Source organism: Doryrhamphus excisus, linkage group LG4 (assembly GCF_037039965.1).
Source record: "Doryrhamphus excisus strain RoL-2023G ecotype Guam linkage group LG4, RoL_Dexc_Guam_v1.1, whole genome shotgun sequence".
In the NCBI taxonomy this organism is placed as follows: Eukaryota; Metazoa; Chordata; class Actinopteri; order Syngnathiformes; family Syngnathidae; genus Doryrhamphus; species Doryrhamphus excisus.
In genome coordinates, this window is record NC_136360.1 from 20520363 (window position 1) to 20542178 (window position 21816).

General features: G+C 40.5%; 1 protein-coding gene and 1 long non-coding RNA gene across 2 annotated transcripts in view; one reads left to right on the forward strand and one right to left on the reverse strand.

Moving 5' to 3' along the window:
* The window catches only part of LOC144898373 (uncharacterized), a 205986-nt gene extending 196766 nt beyond the window's left edge, over positions 1-9220 (forward strand). Inside the window, exon 2 of the long non-coding RNA XR_013627306.1 lies at positions 9031-9220. This is a non-coding gene — a long non-coding RNA (uncharacterized LOC144898373). The remainder of the gene's footprint in view (positions 1-9030) is intronic.
* fbn3 (fibrillin 3) overlaps positions 1-21816 on the reverse strand; it is a 127467-nt gene that overhangs the window by 92108 nt on the left and 13543 nt on the right. Inside the window, exons 3-4 of the mRNA XM_058073253.2 lie at positions 11001-11083; positions 9408-9509 (exon numbers count right to left, since the gene is read on the reverse strand). Coding sequence (XP_057929236.2) covers positions 9408-9509; positions 11001-11083 — 185 coding nt within the window. The remainder of the gene's footprint in view (positions 1-9407; positions 9510-11000; positions 11084-21816) is intronic.

The following is a 21816-nucleotide window of genomic DNA, read 5'->3' on the forward strand; positions in this document are numbered from 1 at the left end:
AAAATGCATGTAACGAGTTCTCTTTTTCTACAGTATTAATAACTTATGGGAGGGCATCATAATACAAACATCATGACACAAAATGTCATCACAGCGTAGCACAAAACAGAGTGACACGAAATGCCATGACACAAAACGTAGTACATATGCAAGTACAGTAAAGTCTCGTTATATCGATATCGGTTATAACGAATTACTACTTATTACGATACTATTTTCATTTCCCGGAAAATTTCTAGTCTTTTATGATATAATTAGTTCCGTTTGACCCCCCTGCTGGAACATGACTTCATGGCTCTTTCCAAAGCACTGACTCGGCAAGAGATCCGTGTGCATCCTGCTGTGCAGGTCAGAGGCTGACCCCGCCTCCATCCGCCGTGGTCTTCCTCTTAAGGGGGTCACCTTCAGTTACGACATTCTCGCTCGTGTTTGTGACAAAATAAAGGTTTCAAAGTCATCTCCTCGCCTCCCCCCTTTGCAAAAAAAGTTAAATGTTAAGTTATCCATTCATGTGTCATTTGTAACTACAGTAAAGTCTTGTTATATCGATATCGGTTATATCGAAGTACTGCTTATTACGATACTATTTTCATTTCCCGGAAAATTTCTAGTCTTTTGTGATATAATTAGTTCCGTTAGTACGATACCCGGTTATTATGATAATCCGGTTACTACGATGCCCTTTTCATCTCCCGCCAGCCAATTTGGTCTGCTTATATCGATACAAAAGCAGCTTAAATCAATCTTTGCTTAAGGATTTCAATACCAAAAAAAAACACGGTGAACGGCTGCTTCCAGTCAACTTTATTTTTCACACTTCCATCCTTAAGCAAAGATTGATTTAAGCTGCTCGACATTGTTCTATACTATAGAACAATGTCGAGTGCATTATTGCCCACTTTTAATGCAGTTCGGCGCAGGATCGGATATATGGATAGTCCAGTTATATCGGTATTTTTTCCAACTCCCGAGAATATCGATATAACAAGACTTTACTGTAGTTCTTTTTTACTTTTCCTACAGTATTATTAATTTATGGAGGGGCGAGGGGGTGTCATAACACAAAACATGACAATAAAAGTCGTCACAGCGTGGTACAAAACATGGTGGCACAAAACAAGGAATGCCAGGATGTTTCAACACATTGATTCACATGAAAACGCTGCCTGTAAACAGTCCCTAAAGTGCTAATTTTTTGGATTGTTTATTTCCTTATGAGTCTCTACCACAAAACTTCACAGGAGGTGCAGCAACTTGAGAAAAATGAAGAAAAACACACACGTATTTCACACCAGCTGAACTAAATGTGTTATGTTACAAGGCAAAAATATGTGATTTTCTATTTATAGTTAACAGAAAACCACAGAGAAAATGTGAGTTTTAAAGGACATAGGGGAAGCCACACTGAACATTTCATTAGCTGTAAGGAACATTACCTTTAATGCAACAACCTAGCTTGTCATTAAAAAAAAAGTTATTCTTTCCCAGAATCCGCCGGGGCCCCTCGTCAAGAACCCATGGAAGCGTGTCAGCCTGAGGCAGATGTTTCTCAGCATTCGGCCAAGAATGTCAGCGCTAACCATTTCTTAATTATGGTTATGAGGCGACAGGGCTATAAAGATGACCCTGGACGTTGTTCGGCACAGCTGCTAGACCCGCTACTCTGTCAGGGTGACTTATTGCAGCCTTCTTGCCCGCGAGCTGACATCTATCTGCAGGTCACCACCACGCCGACTCATGCGGCCAAAGAAAGCACTGCCTTTATTTGCCCAACATCACAAAATGGGCTGTTTTTTCTTTTAACCTCCATAAGCCAGCTTGCATGATGTTATCTGAGAATCGGCGAGCCAGAGAGCCAGAAGGTTTAATACCATGAAGATAAGGGAAATAGGTGCACTCAAACTGGAATGAATCACCCTTTTAAACAGCGGTCTCAAACACGCGGCCCGCGGGCCAAATGTGGCCCGCAGGACACTAGTTTGAGGCCCCCGCCTTGATATGAAAGTTTAATGTTAGTGCGGCCCGCGCAAGTTTGATATGGATGCTGTATGGTATCATGTACCCAGAAAAAATTATTACGTTTGATTCATGTTCATGTCAAAGGTTAAATAACTGTTAATAGTTATTCTCCCTATCCGTGTGGAAGTGGTAAGTTTTTGGCTATTTAAGTTGAGGAAATAACTTGAAGGCTACCGTTTAGGTCGCTAGCTCTCAAGTTTGCGAGTTAGCATGTGTCTCAAGACCCTGCAGTTGCGCAATATGTTGTAAATAAAAAGAGTATAAATGTGACTATAGTCGTGTTTTGTCATGTCTACAGGGCTCTAATAATGCTTTGTTCATTTTAATCTGAAAAAATAATTTGTCTACCCACCAACTATATGTGGTTTCTTAGGTTTTTATTATTTGCCGTTTTATTATTATTATTGTATTTATTTATTACTGATTATTGATTTGTTTATTTATTTTTCATCTTATTTTGTGTAGAAAATAAAAAGTAAGATATTTGAGAACTGTGGAATGTTTTATCAGAGCTTTTCTTGTAGAAAATTGGAACCAAAGCGAAGTTTTTTTAATTTTTTTTGTTTTTAATAAATGCGTTTTTTTTTGGAAAACCTGATGCGGCCCAGTCTCACCCAGACCCTAGCTCCAGTGGCCCCCAAGTAAATTGAGTTTGAGACCCCTGCTTTAAACGGTGGACTGAATGTGTCAACAGCTACTAATGACACCATGTTTCCCATTCAGTAATTTCGTCTTTTTGGCCCCGCTTATAAACACATGATAATGGGACTGTCCGTGTAGACAGGGTAGGCAAAGACAATTCCTCTGGATGTGAACCACTGCACTGCCAATGGCAACTCATCCAAAATCAGAGGTAGGCAGTCCACCCTCAGCATGTGTCGTATACACGCAGGATACACGCAGCATTCGCACTCCATAAGAGAAGAGTTTCGAAGTTTTTTTCACCGCCGTTTTGACATGTTTCATTCGGGAGAGGGCGGGTTACTGTTTGTGCTTAGATTCCTCCAAGATTGAGCGGTCAGCTGAGGAAAAACGTCATACTACGTATGAACATTCCTTCTCCTCACAATGACATGTTTCATTCACATTATGCCACTTTCTGTGAGATTTCATGTTTAACAGTAAATTCCCTTTCTGGCCAATTTTGCGATTCCGTTAACATGGAAATCATAGGGCCCAACTAAGCTAAGAACGCATGTAATGAGACGCACCTATTCCACCTATAAATATGTTCAAAAAGCGCCAAACAAGGATTCATTTACATAATGCGACACCCACCAAAGAACTACACTATTTTCCCACAAGTATTTGCTCCCCCATCCAAATGATGAGAATCAGGAATCCTAATGACCTGGCCGGGCCACAGGAGTATAAAACCAAGCACCTAGGCATGCAGACTGTTTGGACAAACATTTGTGAAAGAATGGGCCGCTCTGAGGAGCTAAGTCAATTCCAGTGTGGAACTGTCATCGGATGCCACCTGTGCAAATAATCCAGTGGTGAAATTTCCTGGCTCCTAAATATTCCACAGTCAACCGTCAGCTTTAGTATAAGAAATGGAAGAGTTGGTAGGCCATGTAAACTGATGGAGTTGGGTCAGAGGATGCTGAGGTGCATAGTGCAAAGAGGTCGCCGACTTCCTGCAGTTGCTACAGAGCTCCAAACTTCATGTGGCCTTCAGATTAGCTCAAGTACAGTACAAGGAGAGCTTCATGGAATGGGTTTCCATGGCCGAGCAGCTGCATCCAAGCCATACATCACCAAGGCGATGCAGTTGTGTAAAGCACATCGCCACTGGACTATCGAGCAGTGGAGACACCTTCTCTGGAGTGATGAATCCCGCCTTTCCATCTGGCAATCTGATGGACGAGTCAGGGTTTGGAGGTTGCCAGGAGAACGGTACATTTGGGACTGCATTGTGCCGAGTGTGAAATTTGGTGGCGGAAGAATTATGGTGTGGGGTTGTTTTTCAGGAATTGGGCTTGGCCCCTTACTTCCAATGAAAGGAACTTTGAATGCTCCAGGATACCAAAACATTTTGGACAATTCCATACTCCCAACCTTGTGGGAACAGTTCGGAGCAGCCCCTTCCTCTTCCAACATGACTATGCACCAGTCCATATTGTCCATGTTGGTGGAGACCTTCTCCACCAACATCAGTGTGTGACCTCACCAACGTGCTTTTGGAAGAATGGTCCAAAATTCCCATAAACACTCCTCAACCTTGTGGTAGCCTTCCATGAAGAGTTAAAGCCTTAATAGCTGCAAAAGGTGGACCCACATCCTATTGAACCCTATGGGTTAGGAATGGGATGGCACCTAAGTTCATATGTGAGTCACGGCAGGTGAGCAAATACTTTTGGTCATATGGTGTATGTTACTGGTGTAGTGACACGTCACCACACCAGCTAGCAACTAGCATCACCACACTCTCGCTCACAATGCCTCAGGCTACTAGAGAAAGGTAATGCTGCATATAGGAGCTGCCGCCACTGCTGCCGTATTTTGGTTTTGGACGCTAGGTGTAGCGTTCCGTTCTATGTTGCTCTGTGAAATCAGTGTACCCAGGAAGTTCCTCTATGCTTAAAACAAGCAAAATACTGTATTACTTGTTATCGGGAATGTGCCTGGTACTACATGCTCACAGCATGGATATAAAGCTATGAATACTATAATACTAAGATGGAAAAACATGCAGTTTTTTCAACTAAAATTTTACTCCAAAACTGGAATATATATAGGCTGCACAGCGGTCGAGTGGTTAGCGTGCAGACCTCACAGCTAGGAGACCCGAGTTCAATCCCACTGGTGCATGGGTTTTCTCCGGGTACTCCGCTTTCCTCCCCCATTCCAAAAACATGCTAGGTTAATTGGCGACTCCAAATTGTCCGTAGGTATGAATGTGAGTGTGAATGGTTGTTTGTCTATATGTGCCCTGTGATTGGCTGGCCACCAGTCCAGGATGTACCCCGCCTCTCGCCTAAAGACAGCTGGGATAGGCTCTAGCACCCCCACGACCATCACGAGGATAAGCAGTAGAAAATGAATGAATGAATGGAATATATGAAGAGCTTGCAACCAAAAGGCGCTAAATCCAATTTTCACTAAGTTGCATGTTTTTCATGAGTTTAATAGACCTCTGTCATGTGTATCCAAATCACATATTTTGGTCTTGAAATCATTTTAAAAAATATGAAAAAAAGTGATGTGAAATTTATGCTTTCAACCAAAAGGCGCTATTTCCATTTCAGATTTCAACCAAAAGGAGCTAAATCCCTTTCTTTATTCTTTATTCTGATTGGCCCAAGTTTCCCATCTATTGATAATCTGACCAATCAGAGAGAAGAATACAATTGGCACTGCACATACAGAAAGCCAGTATCAGTGCGCATCCTGTTTTGTTTGTGTACATTAAGTACACGTATGATAGTTACAGTATGTTATGCAATTCAGGAGAACACAAATTGTGTTTTTACAGTATTCTGTAACATGGAAGTTTTTTTTACGCCATAAAAGGCATGTCTCTACCTTGACACCTCCAACTTTCATGAGAAACATTATTTTACTTGTACTAAAAAACATACAATGTAAAGAGTTTGTAATGAGATGATTTTTGTCACTGTCACCTTCATGGTGCAGTCAAATATGAGCACTGCTTTTAATAAAAAAATTTATAAATTGAATTAATAATAATTATTTTGTATTGTATGTTGAGAATGGCTTCTGTGTTGTAATTATTTTATTAGCATAGCACATTAAAGCACCTTACATTCCTTTACAACAATGCCATCGAAGAAGTTAAAGGTGACTTCAAATTTATTTCAGCCAAAAAGCGCTAAATCCATCATTTCAGCCAAAAGGCGCTAAATCCGAAAAAAATTTAATTTAAAAAAATATATAAAATACATGGTGTGTGCAGGATTTTTATTCATTTGCAATATAGACTTGATGACCAAATAGATTGATATGTGCGTAGTTAAAAATCATTGATTTTCTCAAAATCAGTCAAAATGGTCGATATGTGTCGACCCACCAGTTGAGGATCACTGGACGAGACGAGCTCTTCTAAACAGAAGGGTGCGGATGGTTGCGCCTTTGGTAACCAAAAGTAAAAAACCTGAGCCTGATGTGTCCGTATACTTTTGTCATACATACATTACATAAAGTGTAACAGTTTGACAAATTGAACCGTGAAAGTATCACAACAATTTGGCTCAAATCGGAGCTATGTCTCAATCGTTCTGCCTCCTCTTCCCACAACCAATAAAACGTCTCCACAGACGTCTCCAGCGCAGGGTAGAAAAGCGAGGAATGGCCGTGACAGTGACAGTTCAGTGGAGCTCCTCTAAGCCGGCTAAGCTCCAATTTATCACTTTGCTTTCCGTGCCTTTTGACCCCCCTGCCGGAACATGACTTCATGGCACTTTCCAAAGCACTGACTCGGCAAGAGATCCGTGTGCATCCTGCTGTGCAGGTCAGAGGCTGACCCCACCTCCATCCGCCGTGGTCTTCCTCTTAAGGGGGTCACCTTCAGTTACGATATTCTCGCCCGTGTTTGTGACAAAATAAAGGTTTCAAAGTCATCTCCTCGCCTCCCCCCTTTGCAAAAAAAGTTAAATGTTAAGTTATCCATTCATGTGTCATTTGTACTAACTACAGTAAAGTCTCGTTATATCGATATCGGTTATATCGAAGTACTGTTTATTACGATACTATTTTCATTTCCTGGCAAATTTCTAGTCTTTTATGATATAATTAGTTCCGTTAGTACGATACCCGGTTATTATGATAATCCGGTTACTACGATGCCCTTTTCATCTCCCGCCAGCCAATTTGGTCTGCTTATATCGATACAAAAGCAGCTTAAATCAATCTTTGCTTAAGGATTTCAATACCAAAAAAGAACACGGCGAACGGCTGCTTCCAGTCAACTTTATTTTTCACACTTCCACCACCAGAGCGCAGCACACACACCGATTCCCGCACTTCCTGGTTCACAGGTCATGCTCAACCCACCCCACATAGCTGGCCAAACACATGCCTGCAACAGAAGAACCAACTGACATAGCATACACACCTATTCCAACGAAGACACAAGCGTACAAATACATGTATTTAATTGTGTTGTATTCAGATATCTTTTTGGTTAGAGTCTGTTTTGGTTTGAGCGGGACCTTCTGGAACGGATTAATGACACTAACCAAGGCATCGCTATACGTATGTATAAGGGATGGTACTTTAGCTTGCTTTCTGTTACTAGGCAGGACCTAACTCCAGTGGCAACATAAAAGTGGTAGCGCAACTACTGCTAATATGCGGAAAACAAACAAAACACCTAACTTTGGCAACATTTTAGAAACAAGTGCCACAAGGCATGCTTGCAGCAGGCAAGAGAAGCGCAAGTTCCCAAGAACTGCTGACGTTCTGAAGAACAATTCATGTTCCGACTGCACCCATCTGTCTTCTTCCGCTTATTGAGGTCGGAACGTGGGGGCAGCAGTCTAACTGAGGAAGCCCAGATGTCCCTTACCCCAGCTATTCCATCCAGCTGTTCACTGAAGATCCCGAGGCGTTCCCAGGCCAAATGAGAGACAAATTCTCTCCAACATGTCCTGAGTCTTACCTGTCAGACGTGCCATGAACACCTCCCCAGGAACGCATCCTGGCTAGATACCTGAGCCACCTCATCTGGCTTTTCTCAATGTGGAGGAGCAACGGCTCTTCTACTGCGAGTTTCTCCTAGATGGGAACCTGCTATCTCTAAGGGCGAGCCCGGTCACCCGAAGGAGAAAATTCATTTCCGCCACTGGTAACCATGTCATGTTCTTACTGTTAATCATAAAGATCGAGAAGATTGGATCAGTTTTTGGAAAACTCAAAAGACATTTTTATAGATTACTTGATGCGGCACAGCCTCACTCAGGCTCTACCTCCAGGTAAGGTGAGTTTGAGACTTCTAGTCTACCATGTTGCACCGCTCTACTTGTGCGCTTCATGCAACGTGAGCATGTGTGAGGGGTCTGGCAGGCGGGGGTGGGAGGGTTCAGGCGTGACTGATGAGCTGACTTTGGCCTACTAAAGCAGCGAGGCTGATATATAATACGCACATCCACACATACTTTGCACGCTCCCAAAGTGGGGTTTAAAGTATTTGCAAACACCCTTCTCATTTAACTTTGACTTAAACCTCGCAGTAACCCCCTTAAGGCTATTGTGACTTCATAAACCCCTCCTTATGGGGCTGCAAATAAGTCGAGGCAACTATAATTCTTCCTCGAGTGCTCACTAGAGATTCCATGCAATGCAGTGACCCCGCATACACAACAGCAACTCCTGGGAAACACCATCGGGACAACGTTTTGGATAAGAGTGGAAAATAAAACTGAAGCTACACAGTTTATCCAGGTTAATTGGTTCCAGACCCCAGCGTGAAAAGTGAATTTCCACGTGCATACCGTTTTAACATTACTAGAATCCTCGCGACTGCAACGCTAGCATCGCTATGTGATGCGAAAGTGCTCACATTACACTCACAAGCTTGCAACGTCATGCTAGGTCAGACAGTGAAATGTAGGAATCTTAATTAAGGAAACTACAGTAAATATCGGACTCGGATATATCGGAAATTTGCTCACAACGGACAGATAAAAAATAACCGATTTTTCTGTAATGCATTTCCAATAAAAATTTATTGCATATATCGGATTTTTTATAACGGATTTCGCCTATTTCGGACAAAATCTACAGTCCCGTTCCAATTTCCCTCGCATATATCGGATGGCCGCATGGTGTCTTTCTCCTGGCTCCAGATTTAGGACAAATATAAAAGTGAGTGACGTCAATAATACTAGCACAGCAGTGAATGAGATCTTAACCTCACTATTGGAAATAACGTAGGCCTGCCTAACGTAGGGCGTAACAGGGCCTAGCTTAATTAACAATTTGTTATGCTCAGAGTCCAATAAAGTTCAATTCTCATTACCTTACGTCTCTTTTCATTGCCCAGTCCAGGTACATTGGAAACATAGTCAAGGAAGTGCCTTTTTATAACGGATAAAATCCCATTTACGCATATACCGGATATAAATCCGATATATGCGTAAAACGGACATTTTCCGGTATACGCATATAACGGATTTCGCTTATATCGGACAAAACCAGTGGGAACAATTGAATCCGATATATCCGAGGTTTACTGTACCACTACTTAGATTTACATTTACAGTAGTTCCAGTTTTGACTTATCTTGAAAAGACAATCCTTACAAAATACGGTGTGAAAGGTCAGCAACAAAGATGATTTTTTTGTTTGAATTGAGAAATGTTGGTGGTGTCCTGGTGTTTGTGCTTGATGAAGTGATGTTTGTGATGAATGGGACGTTGACTAACCTCCTCCTCCAGCGCCACAGCTGGAAGAGAGCTGTCCATTGGAGCAGGTACACATGTTGGGTCTGGAACAGAAGCCATCGCCACAGGAGTTCCTGCAAATCGCTGTTGGGTGAAAAGAGAAGAAGGTAGGGCTTTTTAAATATCAGCTATCGCAACAACATATGGTGAATGTCATTATTGTAAAGGGATGCTCCATCGATCGCCCCCCGATTAGTATTGGCCAATTTTCATAAAAAAACGTGATCGGCATCAGCTGGTGAATGCCTTTCAAAGAAAATCACAAAGACCAATCGGAATGCGGCGGCAAACCGCACTATTCTTGCATGTTTGTTTACACGCTTTGCCTAGCTAGCCTACCTATTATCCACATAGGTTCTGGTCTTCGGACTCCAAATATGACTTTTTATCACAGTGACATTTAGTTTAAAAAAAAAAAAAAATATTTGTACATATATGTAAGCCGCACCGGTGTGTAAGCTGCATATGTCCGCGTCATAAAATGGCATATTGTGGCACGTATGAATCCTTAGACCAGTCAGCTCTTTATTCGACACGAACTAATCATGAGCTATGAAAAAAAACAGCTTGTCAACCCCTTGAAAATGGCAGGTCATTACTCAATATAACTCATCAGTCTGACTCATCGTTTCATTTGACAAACAACATTAAACTCATCAGACAGCAACTTAACACTCAAAATAAATATACAAACATGTACCAATATGAGTTTACAAATGAATTATTAAGCATAGCACACAAGAGTGAGCCATAGGACCCAAAGCCCACAGGGGGGCTGATGTCAATGCTGCGCCCCAATAAATGCATTGCTCAGATGCAATGCCTTAAAACGTAAAAGTTTGTGGGATTTTATCATTTTAAACTTGTTTTGGGGGGCACGGCGGTCTAGTGGTTAGCACGCAGACCACACAGCTAGGAGACCAGGGTTCAATTCCACCCTCGGCCATCTCTGTGTGGAGTTTGCATGTTCTCCCCGTGCATGTGTGGGTTTTCTCCCACATTCCAAAAACATGCTAGGTTAATTGGCCAAATTATCCATAGGTATGAATGTGAGTGTGAATGGTTGTTTGTCTATATGTGCCCTGTGATTGGCTGGCGACCAGTCCAGGGTGTACCCCACCTCTCGTCCAAAGACAGCTGGGAGAGGCTCCACCACCCCCCGCGACCCTCATTTGGAAAAAGCTGAATAAACTAGTATTGGTACATGTTTGTATATTTCCAAGGTATTAACAAATGTGCCCATGCGGATGGCACTTTGAGTCAGACTGCTATGTTGTTGTACTGTTAAATGTATAACGAGCTCCTGTGATTCCCATTGGCTTGACAACTCGTTGTGAGTGCAATGATAGCTTGTGATTGGCTCCTGCCAAAGAACGATGTACCGTTTCTCCACTGACACGAGATTAGAGATTAGGAGATTAGAATTAGCCAAACCGCAGGGTTCAAAGTGGAGGCTTAGACATGGAAATTTAAAGTAATTATATCTTGTCATCCAAATACTATTTGTGCATGGTTGTGTATGGTACGTCCAGACTAATCGGAGCATCAATAGTATCAAAGGATGGTAAAACTTACGGACAATACATTGGTTCCCTCCTGGCAGAGTCTTCCAGCCAGGGCAGCAGTACGAGTGGAAGCGAGAGCCACACACGTTGGGCCTGACGCACAAAAGGGAAAAGCAAACAAAGTCAGAAAGGAGACAGTCCTATCAAGCATATTTGAAAGAATCCCCTCAACAAACAGACAGAGCTATGAGTTATTTTGGAAACTAGGCCAAGACCCGTTTGGCCTCTGCTTTCAGAGTAAACAAAACAAACGGATGCAAAGCTGATGGATGATGGGATTCCCAGCGAGGGGGGAAGATGGGGAGGACTGAGTTTGTGTCTGGCTGTTCCCGCAAAACCAGGTCTGAGTCTTCCCAGTTGACAGATGCAACAGTCATCGCGGCTTATGGAGCGTTTGATTGGTCTCGGCCACAAGTTTTCCTCTTGGGAAAACGGCAAAACCACATGGACAAATGATTGGCATCATTCACACAGGCTTTTAAGCCAATAAAAGAAGCACTTTTTATCATGATTAAACTTATTTTTTCTAAAAAAATCCCCCTCATGTATCATCGCTAAAAGCCATTCCAGTGTTGATGCAGACGTCAAAGTGCTGGAGCAGAGATTCCAACTGTGTGGTTGGAGTAATGATATCCTTGGAGGGTTTTCAAAGCACATCATGACGAACAGATCTGCAGTCATTCGTGTTTGTGGTGCGTTCTTTGCTCTGACCAAGGTTTTAGCGACCGCAGGCCGGTCAGTTGGGATAAAAACTCATTTGGTAAAGTCATTTGCCTCAGGGATTTCCTTAAAGCGGTAATTCATGACTATGGAGTCCAAAATGCAGCCGGGGGCTATTTAGAGCCTGTTTTTCATTGACCCTCGGCACATTCTAAAAATACAATTAAACAAAAAAATTAGAAAAAAAAAAAATTGTAAAAATTGGAAAAAATTTGGTAATTTTATGTGAATAATATCATAATATTATGAGAATTTTTTTTTAATTCAACAAAAAGTCAATTAAAGTAATACAAAAATAATTCAAGTTAAAGTTAAAATCAAAGCTCTCAATTCAACAAGTCCGCATACCTCCTTGGTAAAATGACTTAGTGTTTATATGTACGGTGTTAGCATGCTAACAGCTAGTGTGTTAACTCGCATGATAAAATTAGCAAATTCGATTTTTTTTCTGCTATTTTCATAAGAATAAACTGACATAGACAGTGGTAAAGTATTAGCTTTGCTATTATGTTAACATTAGTATGTTAGCATTTTAACCATGTTTTCAGGTATTGTCTAATATCGACACCTAATACAATCATACTAGATGTTAACATGCTAACAGCAGGTTAGCTACCACATTTCATTCCGGCATCAGCTGGTGTAAATATTATCACATTTATAAATTATTACCGCCTTTTTTAAGTATAGATTCTTGATCAAAAATCTGTGGTGATCCACTGTTTTTGCATTTGCATTATTTTTCGTAAAAAAAAAAATTGAGAATTTGGAAAAATTATGTATTAGTTGGAGGTTAAACTGTATTGCGATGTATTTTGGGTCAATCAAATCCAACTTAACTCTATTAAATAATCATAAAATGAATTATTTGAAAGATTTTCCAATAATGTTTTTCATTGAAATTGTTCATGTTTATCAATAATTAAATAAATGTCGCAACCTACAAGGGGTTATGGCTGGAAATTCAGGTTGGGTTAGATATTTTGTGCAATGTCCAAACACAACATGTGCTGGAAAATAAATATGAAATAAATAAATATGTTTCTGGCCACTGTGGTTACATCATCCATGTTCAGAAAGTGACGTCTTCGTATTTGATGAAACCTTCCCCACCTGTTCAGACGCCATGGTCCCAATAAAAGGCAGTGTTTCTATCAAATATTTATGAAGAGCTTAAGACTGAGTAGTTACGACATCATCAAGGTGACATCATAAGGGAGACTTTCCCAGACGTTTTACAACAGCTTTTAGGACTTCTCAAAGTGAGCACTTTGAGTAAATGGGGGCTGAGGGGCAACTTTTTATGAAGTTCCCACACAGGTCCTTGAACAAGCGCTTCCAGATGAGTCAGCTGGTCTGAACGAGTCACTGAGACACACAACATTTTGGGATTTTGGACTTATAATGAAAAATCTCTATCTGTGAGGTTGTGATGCAGCGAGGCACAAGCATACCCAATACCTTTTCTCAATACACTTCTGCCTTGTAGGCTATGTGTCTGTAAGTAATATGCAAGTATAATGATATGATACAGGTACCTGTGTGTACAGTAATCCCTCGTGAATTGCGCTTGCATTCATTCTGACAAAAGCAAAATACTCCCAGAACAAATGTAGGGAAATGTTTCTTGGTTTAGATCAGGGGTCTCAAACACGCGGCCCGCAGGACACTAGTTTGAGGCCCCCGCCTTGATATGAAAGTTTAATGTTAGTGCGGCCCGCGCAAGTTTGATATGGATGCTGTATGGTATCATGTACCCAGAAAAAATTATTACGTTTGATTCATGTTCATGTTAAAGGTTAAATAACTGTTAATAGTTATCCTCCCTATCCGTGTGGAAGTGGTAAGTTTTTGGTTATTTAAGTTTAAAGGAAATAACTTGAAGGCTACCGTTTAGGTCACTAGCTCTCTAGTTTGCGAGTTAGCATGTGTCTCAAGACTCTGCAGTTGCGCAATATGTTGTAAATAAAAAGAGTATAAATGTGACTATAGTCGTGTTTTGTCATGTCTACAGGGCTCTAATAATGCTTTGTTCATTTTAATCTGAAAAAAATCATTTGTCTACCCACCAACTATATGTGCTTTCTTAAGTTTTTATTATTTGCCCTTTTATTATTATTATTATTATTATATTTATTTATTACTGATTGATTGATTTTCTTTATTCTTGATTTGTTTATTCATTTTCCATCTTATTTTGTGCAGAAAAATAAAATTCAAGATATTTGAGAACAGTGGAATGTTTTATCAGAGCTTTTATTGTAAAAAATCGGAACCAAAGCACTGAAAAAGTTTGTATATTTTTCTGTTTTTAATAAATGCGTTTTGTTTTTTTTTGAAAACCTGATGCAGCCCAGCTTTGCCCAGACCCTAGCTCCAGTGGCCCCCAGGTAAATTGAGTTTGAGACCCCTGGTTTAGATCATTAATAAAGACAAAATAAGTCAGAAGTGTAGATTATATCATTATCATTATAAGCAGCTGGTGGCAAACTTTCTGAAGTCCCACAAAGCCCTCCGTTGCAATTTGTCACTGAAGATACGCTTTTTGTATTCCCATCTAGATGTCTTTCCATGGAATGATGGAGAAGTAAATGATGGGCAGGGGGAAGGATTCTACCAGGACATTGCAGTTATGGAGAAAAGATATCAGCTGCTGTGGGAATGTGGTCAGGGACGACCCTGCTGCTGAGTGGAAGAGACAAGGCAAAAAGCCTCCTTCAGATACTGCATAAAGGGCCACTTTGATATTTGCTATTTTTATACTTATTTTTTAAATCATCTTTTGAAATGTTTTTGTGGTAATGTTCTGATTTTATTCCCATCATATTTTACATTTAGTCCCATAATTATTTCACTTTTTTCCTCAACCTTATTTTCCAAATATTATATATATATATATATAAATATATATATGAAAAACAACAGAAATAACTACTATTCTATGGAAGTAAAATCACATTTTTATAAGAAGAAATAATGTCATGCAGTTTAAGTATGAAAGAAAACATATGTAAAAATAAAATTCTGAGCAAAAAAAAAATATATATATAGAAAATATATTTGTTTATATATATATATATATATATATAAATAAATATATTTTCTCAGAATTTTATTTTTACATATGTTTTCTTTCATAGTTAAACTGCATGACAGAATCATCTCAGAATTTTATTTTTACATTTTTACATACTCATTTCAAACTGCATGACATTATTTCTTCTTATAAAAATGTGATTTTACTTCCATAGAATAGTAGTTATTTCTGTTGTTTTTCTATTTTCTTCTCATAAATATGACTTTATTCCCATAATATTTGGACTTTATTCTTGTCGAATATATTATAACTTTTTTCAAAATATTATGCCTTTTTTATTATAATATAATTAAAAAATATATAATATTTAAACTTTAATGCTACAAAAATGATGTTTTTGTTATCATTATATTATAACATTATTCTTGTAAAATTATACTTTTTGCTAAATACTATTTTTGGAATATGCTGCAGGACGATAAAAAACAGCTGCAGGCTGCAAACAGCCCCCGAGCCGCACTTTGTGTTCCACTGGGATCCACTATCATTTAAAAAAAAAAAACTTGAAATGAGCAGGATCGGACCTTTGAGCCTTAGAGGTGAAGAACTTCCTGCTCCATAAAACAGATGACCTTCTTCTCCTCCTCGGTAGACGTAGGCAGTCACCAGAGACATGACAGCTGTGGTTGGAGGTTCTAGTCGATACAAGCACTTGACCAGATGGCACAGGGGTAGCAGAAGGTAAGACAAACAGGTGGACATGCAGGAGGAGGACCTGACATGCCGTGGTAAGAGGAAGCAGCAGGGGGGCAGAGGAAGAGGAGTGGATCGTTTGGGAGAGAAGCCAAAGCTGAAACATGGCCGTTGGAAAGTGGAAGACAAGGCGGTGGGAAAGGAAGAAGGAACAGGAGGATGAGTGGGAGGGAAAACAAAACACGTTTATGTTGAGAAGAGCAGGAAGCGGGAGGAGGAGTGGAAAACAGATACGGAAAGGAGAGGCCGGAGCGGAGTCTTGGTGAGGGGTTGAGTTTCTGGGGTGCAAACCAAACAGGCTTTTAGGGTCCAAAAACACCTCAGCAATGCCCGCGCTGAGCCTTCAGCATTCCAACACTTAATGAGCCGCTGATTTATTCCCTCTTCTGTCTCGTCCACAGTTACAGACGCGGAGGATGTTAATATATGACGGATTATATGCGCCTGACCCTGAGGTGTTCTGGTTTGTTATTCTTCCTCTGCCTCTCCATCCCGCTCTTTGCTGCAGGTCAGCGCCTGGTCTCTGGCGGCGCTTTAAGAGGGCCAACTCCACTCAAACACAATGAAAGACAGACACGGAAAAAACAAAAAAGTTCAAGCCCCGGGGGTTTTCCTCAATATTGAAATGTCCCACTGTTCTCAGAGCTCAATCTAAAGGAGATTAACTCTTGCGCGTCCACGTTGCAACCTTTGAAGCTGCCTCCCGGCCCGTAAATCGCTCGTTAACTGCCATTAATAGCAATAAAAGGAAAACGGCTGCCACCTCATCCGAGGGGGAAAAGGGGACGCGCTGAACAAAAAACCAAGTCAAGGCGCTGATTTGACACATCGCCTTAAACATGCCAAGACTTTTCTATACATTTTACTTTGGACCTCAGGCAAGCTCACTAGGTGTCCAAAATATTTTCACATGAATGTAAATAACATTTGTGGCGCCCTCTGTGGGTGGTGCCCAAAATGCTTTAGAACAGGGGTCTCAAAGTCAATTCACCTGGGGGCCACTGGAGCTAGGGTCTGGGCAAGGCTGGGCCGCATCAGGTTTTCCAAAAAAAAAACAAAAAAAACGCATTTATTAAAAACAGAAAAATGAATAAACTTTGCTTTGGTTCCGATTTTCTACAATAAAAGCTCTGATAAAACATTCCACTGTTCTCAAATATCTTAATTTTTATTTTTCTACACAAAATAAGATAAAAAATAAACAAACAAATCAAGAATAAAGAAAATCAATCAATCAGTAATAAATAAATATAATAATAATAATAATAATAATAAAACGGCAAATAATAAAAACTTAAGAAACCACATATAGTTGGTGGGTAGACAAATGATTTTTTTCAGATTAAAATGAACAAAGCATTATTAGAGCCCTGTAGACATGACAAAACACGACTATAGTCACATTTATACTCTTTTTATTTACACATATTGCGCAACTGCAGGGTCTTGAGACACATGCTAACTCGCAAACTAGAGATCTAGCAACCTAAACTGTAGCCTCCAAGTTATTTCCTTTAAACTTAAACAACCAAAAACTTACCACTTCCACACGGATAGGGAGGATAACTATTAACAGTTATTTAACCTTTAACATGAACATGAATCAAACGTAATAATTTTTTCTGGGTACATGATACCATACAGCATCCATATCAAACTTGCGCGGGCCGCACTAACATTAAACTTTCATATCAAGGCGGGGGCCTAAACTAGCGTCCTGGGCCCGCGGGCTGCGTGTTTGAGACCCCTGCTTTACAATACATGCTAGCATACATTCATATATTCATTTTCTACTGCTTATCCTGCTTATGGGGTGCTGGAGTCTATCCCAGCTGTCTTAAGGCGAGAGGCGGGGTACACCCTGGACTGGTGGCCAGCCAATCCCAGGGCACATATAGACAAACAACCATTCACACTCACATTCATACCTATGGACAATTTGGAGTGGCCAATGAAGAGCATGCAAACTCCACACAGAGATAGCCGAGGATGGATTTAAACTTGGGTCTCCTAGCTGTGAGGCCTGTGCGCTAACCACTCGTGCACCATGCAGCCGGCTAGCATAGCATACATTTCACAAATATCCTTGAGGTTTTACAGTCATCAGAAAAAATATCAATGACTTATGGAATATTAATTGCTAAACATGTTCCTCTGCATAGAGGTTCTGCCTGATGGCCTTCATGCTTTTGAAACAATGTAGCTCCAATTTTACACACATGTGCTTGTCAGTCCCCTAAAGGTGTGTACCACATTTCATCATAATTCAATTAAACACACTAAAGTTACAGTAGAGCGCATTAAGAAGGGTTATTATGTAATATAACTTGGTTTAGGATGTCCTGGATATTTTCACTGGGAAGGACATTTTTTTCGCCCCATGTGGGTGGTGGTCAAAAAGCTTTGGAAGACGTGCTAGCATACATGTAGTACAGATATCCTCAAAGTTGTATCATCATTCCACAGATGCTCAATGTCTTATGGACAATTACTTGCTAAGTCCAGTCCATGAGCGCGCAAAGACGTTTTGCTTGATGGCGGCCATGTTTGTCATGAATCAATCTTGCTCAAGTTTTACACACATGGGTCTGGCAGTGCCCTGAAGGTGGGTGCCAAATTTCATGCTGATTCAACTAAACACGTACATTTAAGGGGGTGTTTTGCAGAGCGCATTATAATCACACAATGTAACTTTACATGGTTTCACCTGGTTGTAAATTACATTTGTGGCACCCCATATGGGGATGGCCAAAATGCTTTGGAATAAGTACGAGCATACAGTACATGTAATACAGACTGTAACATCATTAGACAAATACAGTAAAGTCTCGTTAAATCGATATTGTCGGGAGTCGGAAAAAATATCGATATAAGCGGACTGTCGATATATCCGATCCTGCGCCGAACTGCATTAAAAGTGGGCAATAATGCACTCGACATTGTTCTATAGTATAGAACAATGTCGAGCAGCTTAAATCAATCTTTGCTTAAGGATTTCAATACCAAAAAAGAACACGGCGAACGGCTGCTTCCAGTCAACTTTATTTTTCACACTTCCACCACCAGAGCACAGCACACACACCGATTTCCGCACTTCCTGGTTCACAGGTCATGCTCAACCCGCCCCACATAGCTGGCCAAACACATGCCTGCAACAGAAGAACCAACTGCGTTCGTGGTTTCTCTCGTGTGTATAGAATCTATACACACGAGAGAAACCACGAACGATAAAAAGATATCTGAATACAACACAATTAAATACATGTATTTGTACGCTTGTGTCTTCGTTGGAATAGGTGTGTATGCTATGTCAGTTGGTTCTTCTGTTGCAGGCATGTGTTTGGCCAGCTATGTGGGGCGGGTTGAGCATGACCTGTGAACCAGGAAGTGCAGGAATCGGTGTGTGTGCTGCGCTCTGGTGGTGGAAGTGTGAAAAATAAAGTTGACTGGAAGCAGTGTTCTTTTTTGGTATTGAAATCCTTAAGCAAAGATTGATTTAAGCTGCTTTTGTATCGATATAAGCAGACCAAATTGGCTGGCGGGAGATGAAAAGGGCATCGTAGTAACCGGATTATCATAATAACCGGGTATCGTACTAACGGAACTAATTATATCATAAAAGACTAGAAATTTGCCGGGAAATGAAAATAGTATCGTAATAAGCAGTACTTCGATATAACCGATATCGATATAACGAGACTTTACTGTATATAACTCCATCCGATGTTTTACTTGATGGTGGCCATGTTTTTCAAACAATCTTGCTCTAATTTGACAAACTTGCACATGTCAGTCCACTCAAGGGGTGTACCAAATTCCATAATGATTTGCCCAATCAAACTAAAGTTACAGTGGGAGTTTATAGAATGTGCTGAGCTTGTGAAAAATTTCAAATCGAGCTGACTAACAGCGTTGAACAAGCGATTTTCATGAAGCTCTGCAAAATTGTGATATTTTCCCTGATACAACAAAAACAAATAATTTAAACCTTATGTTATTCTTCAGTGAACTTTTCGTTGCTCCTGTGATACATTAATGTACTTCCTGTGAATTTCTAGCAAAGTTACAGAATTAGAAATTGCAACATCGACACAGCATGAAGGTCGGTCCCTATAACCGTGAATCTTCAGGGTCGAAGGTTAAAAAGATTAAAGCATTTGAGAGAAGTTTGGCATCGAAAACGCCCAAAGACCATGTTTTTTTCCATGGAGACAACAAAAACCCTAAGGTCAGGTGTGTACCCTGTCTGCATGCGTGCATGTGTGTCAGTGGCCTGGTCAAAGGTGAAAAGTCATCACCTGGTATTTGAAGCAAGTTAAGCCTTATATACGGCTGTCTGGAGCAGCACCTGGGTTTTGCCGGCCTGCTATCAGATGGCAGTGAGGATGATTTAAGAATGCTTAGAAAACATGCAACACAACCAATGTTGAGAGGTCTCCGGGTTCAATTGATCGTGTGTGCGGATACACTTCCCAACAACTACCGACGAGCACTGTGATGATCAGACCTCCAATTCAATCCAAGTACCTGTAGCTATGTCGTTAATCAAATGTGTACTCTACAGTCTTCTCATATTGGGATAGCAGGGATATCAAGGATATTTTTGCTTGTTTTGGGGGGTTTAGGGACACCCAAAAAGGGAATAATATTGTGTAATGACCCCAGTACTGCATATTTGTGTCTGCTATAACTGAACAGACACTGCACGCAAACGCATCCTTTCAAAGTTCAAGGATATTGTGCAGGGCTCTACATTAAAAACCAAAATGACTTGCCTATGGGGAATCCTTAAGGTGAGAACTACTTGACTGAACTTGCCCCATTTAAAATGAAAAGACTGCCATAATGATATCATCTAATTTTTGTTGGCATCACATGAGAATCTCAAATAAAGATTAAATGATTATCATTTTTTGTGTTTTCCTACATAGATCATGTCGTTGCATGGAAATCTGGATTGTCAAGAGACTTCTAGGCACTTTTATAAGTTGTGCACCACAATGAAACATTATTGAATAGACACATTTGTGTACTAGTAAAGTGTTTTGAATCCAGAAAAAAATGCTCAATGGTCAAACAATAATTTGTGAAGCAAAGGTGAGAAAAATACAGAGAAATGGAAGCGCTAGATTTTGTAGCTTGTGCAAAATCAGCACTTGGTATTGGATCTAATCGGCGGTGTTTCATTGTGACCACTTCAAATTGTCACAGCAATGTGGTTCACTCACCTGTGCCATCATTTGATTTGCTGCCGCTAATAAAATACTTGTTTAGGAGGCACTGGTTCATCACTTTTTGCTGTTTTCCTTCACAAGTTGTTTTAGTTGAATTAGACAATGTTGGCAGGGACACCATGATAGATGTTTTCCTAATCAAACCATCGCTGATTGGTTGATCGCCAACAAGAACTGGTGTGGGTAAAACACAGACTGTGGAATGCGGACACGGTCTAAATAAATGATTCTGATTGGTCCATTTCAAGATTTGCAAGGATTGGTTTGCAAATTACCACCGGAATTACGCAGTCCGTGTTTTACCAAAACCCAACCAGAACCGCATTAAAAAAACTCTTGGCAGTATGGAATGCCAAAGTGCACTTGCCCGACGGGAATATCACTGATTGGATTTACTTGCCCCAATTTTGTTTTAACTTGCCCCGGGCCATCGGTACATCGTTACTGTCGAGCCCTGTTGTGTTGGGAGAAATCTGGTAATACACGTTTGTTATCGTCATTGTCATATGGAGGGCCTTATATGTGGCAGTGGCTCAGGAGGTAAAGCAGGCCATCCAGAATCTTTTGTTTTGGTTCCAGTTTCCTCCATCCCAGTCACTGCAGTTGACGCAAGACTCTTCACCCAGCTTACCGATAGTGCCACCCACACTTTGTGTATAAATGTCAATGAATGGTTGGTCGTGGTTGTAGAGTCTGTTGGTGGCTACACTTGGGTCAGTCTATGGCACTCGTCACTCTCATGGTCAGCCAAGTCTGAGCACAGTTTTTTAATAACCCACGATTCCAAGCATCCTTATTTCCCACCAACATACGGCTCATAAGTGCAGAATGCAGACAAATAAATACTTAAATGGTCTTCAATGCACATGAAATCCAAGTGGAAACTGGCAGTCCTCCACTTATCTTGAATATAAATTCCAGCTTTTCCTTAAAAATACTCAGGTATTGTATGTTTGGGGTATAAAATGCTCATTTGTGTGAAGTGTAAGAAAAAGGCACATGTTCTTTGACGCCAGACATTCTTGGAGAAGACTGCATCCAAACCATAACGGTGCTACTTTTGACATTATCCTCATTCTTTG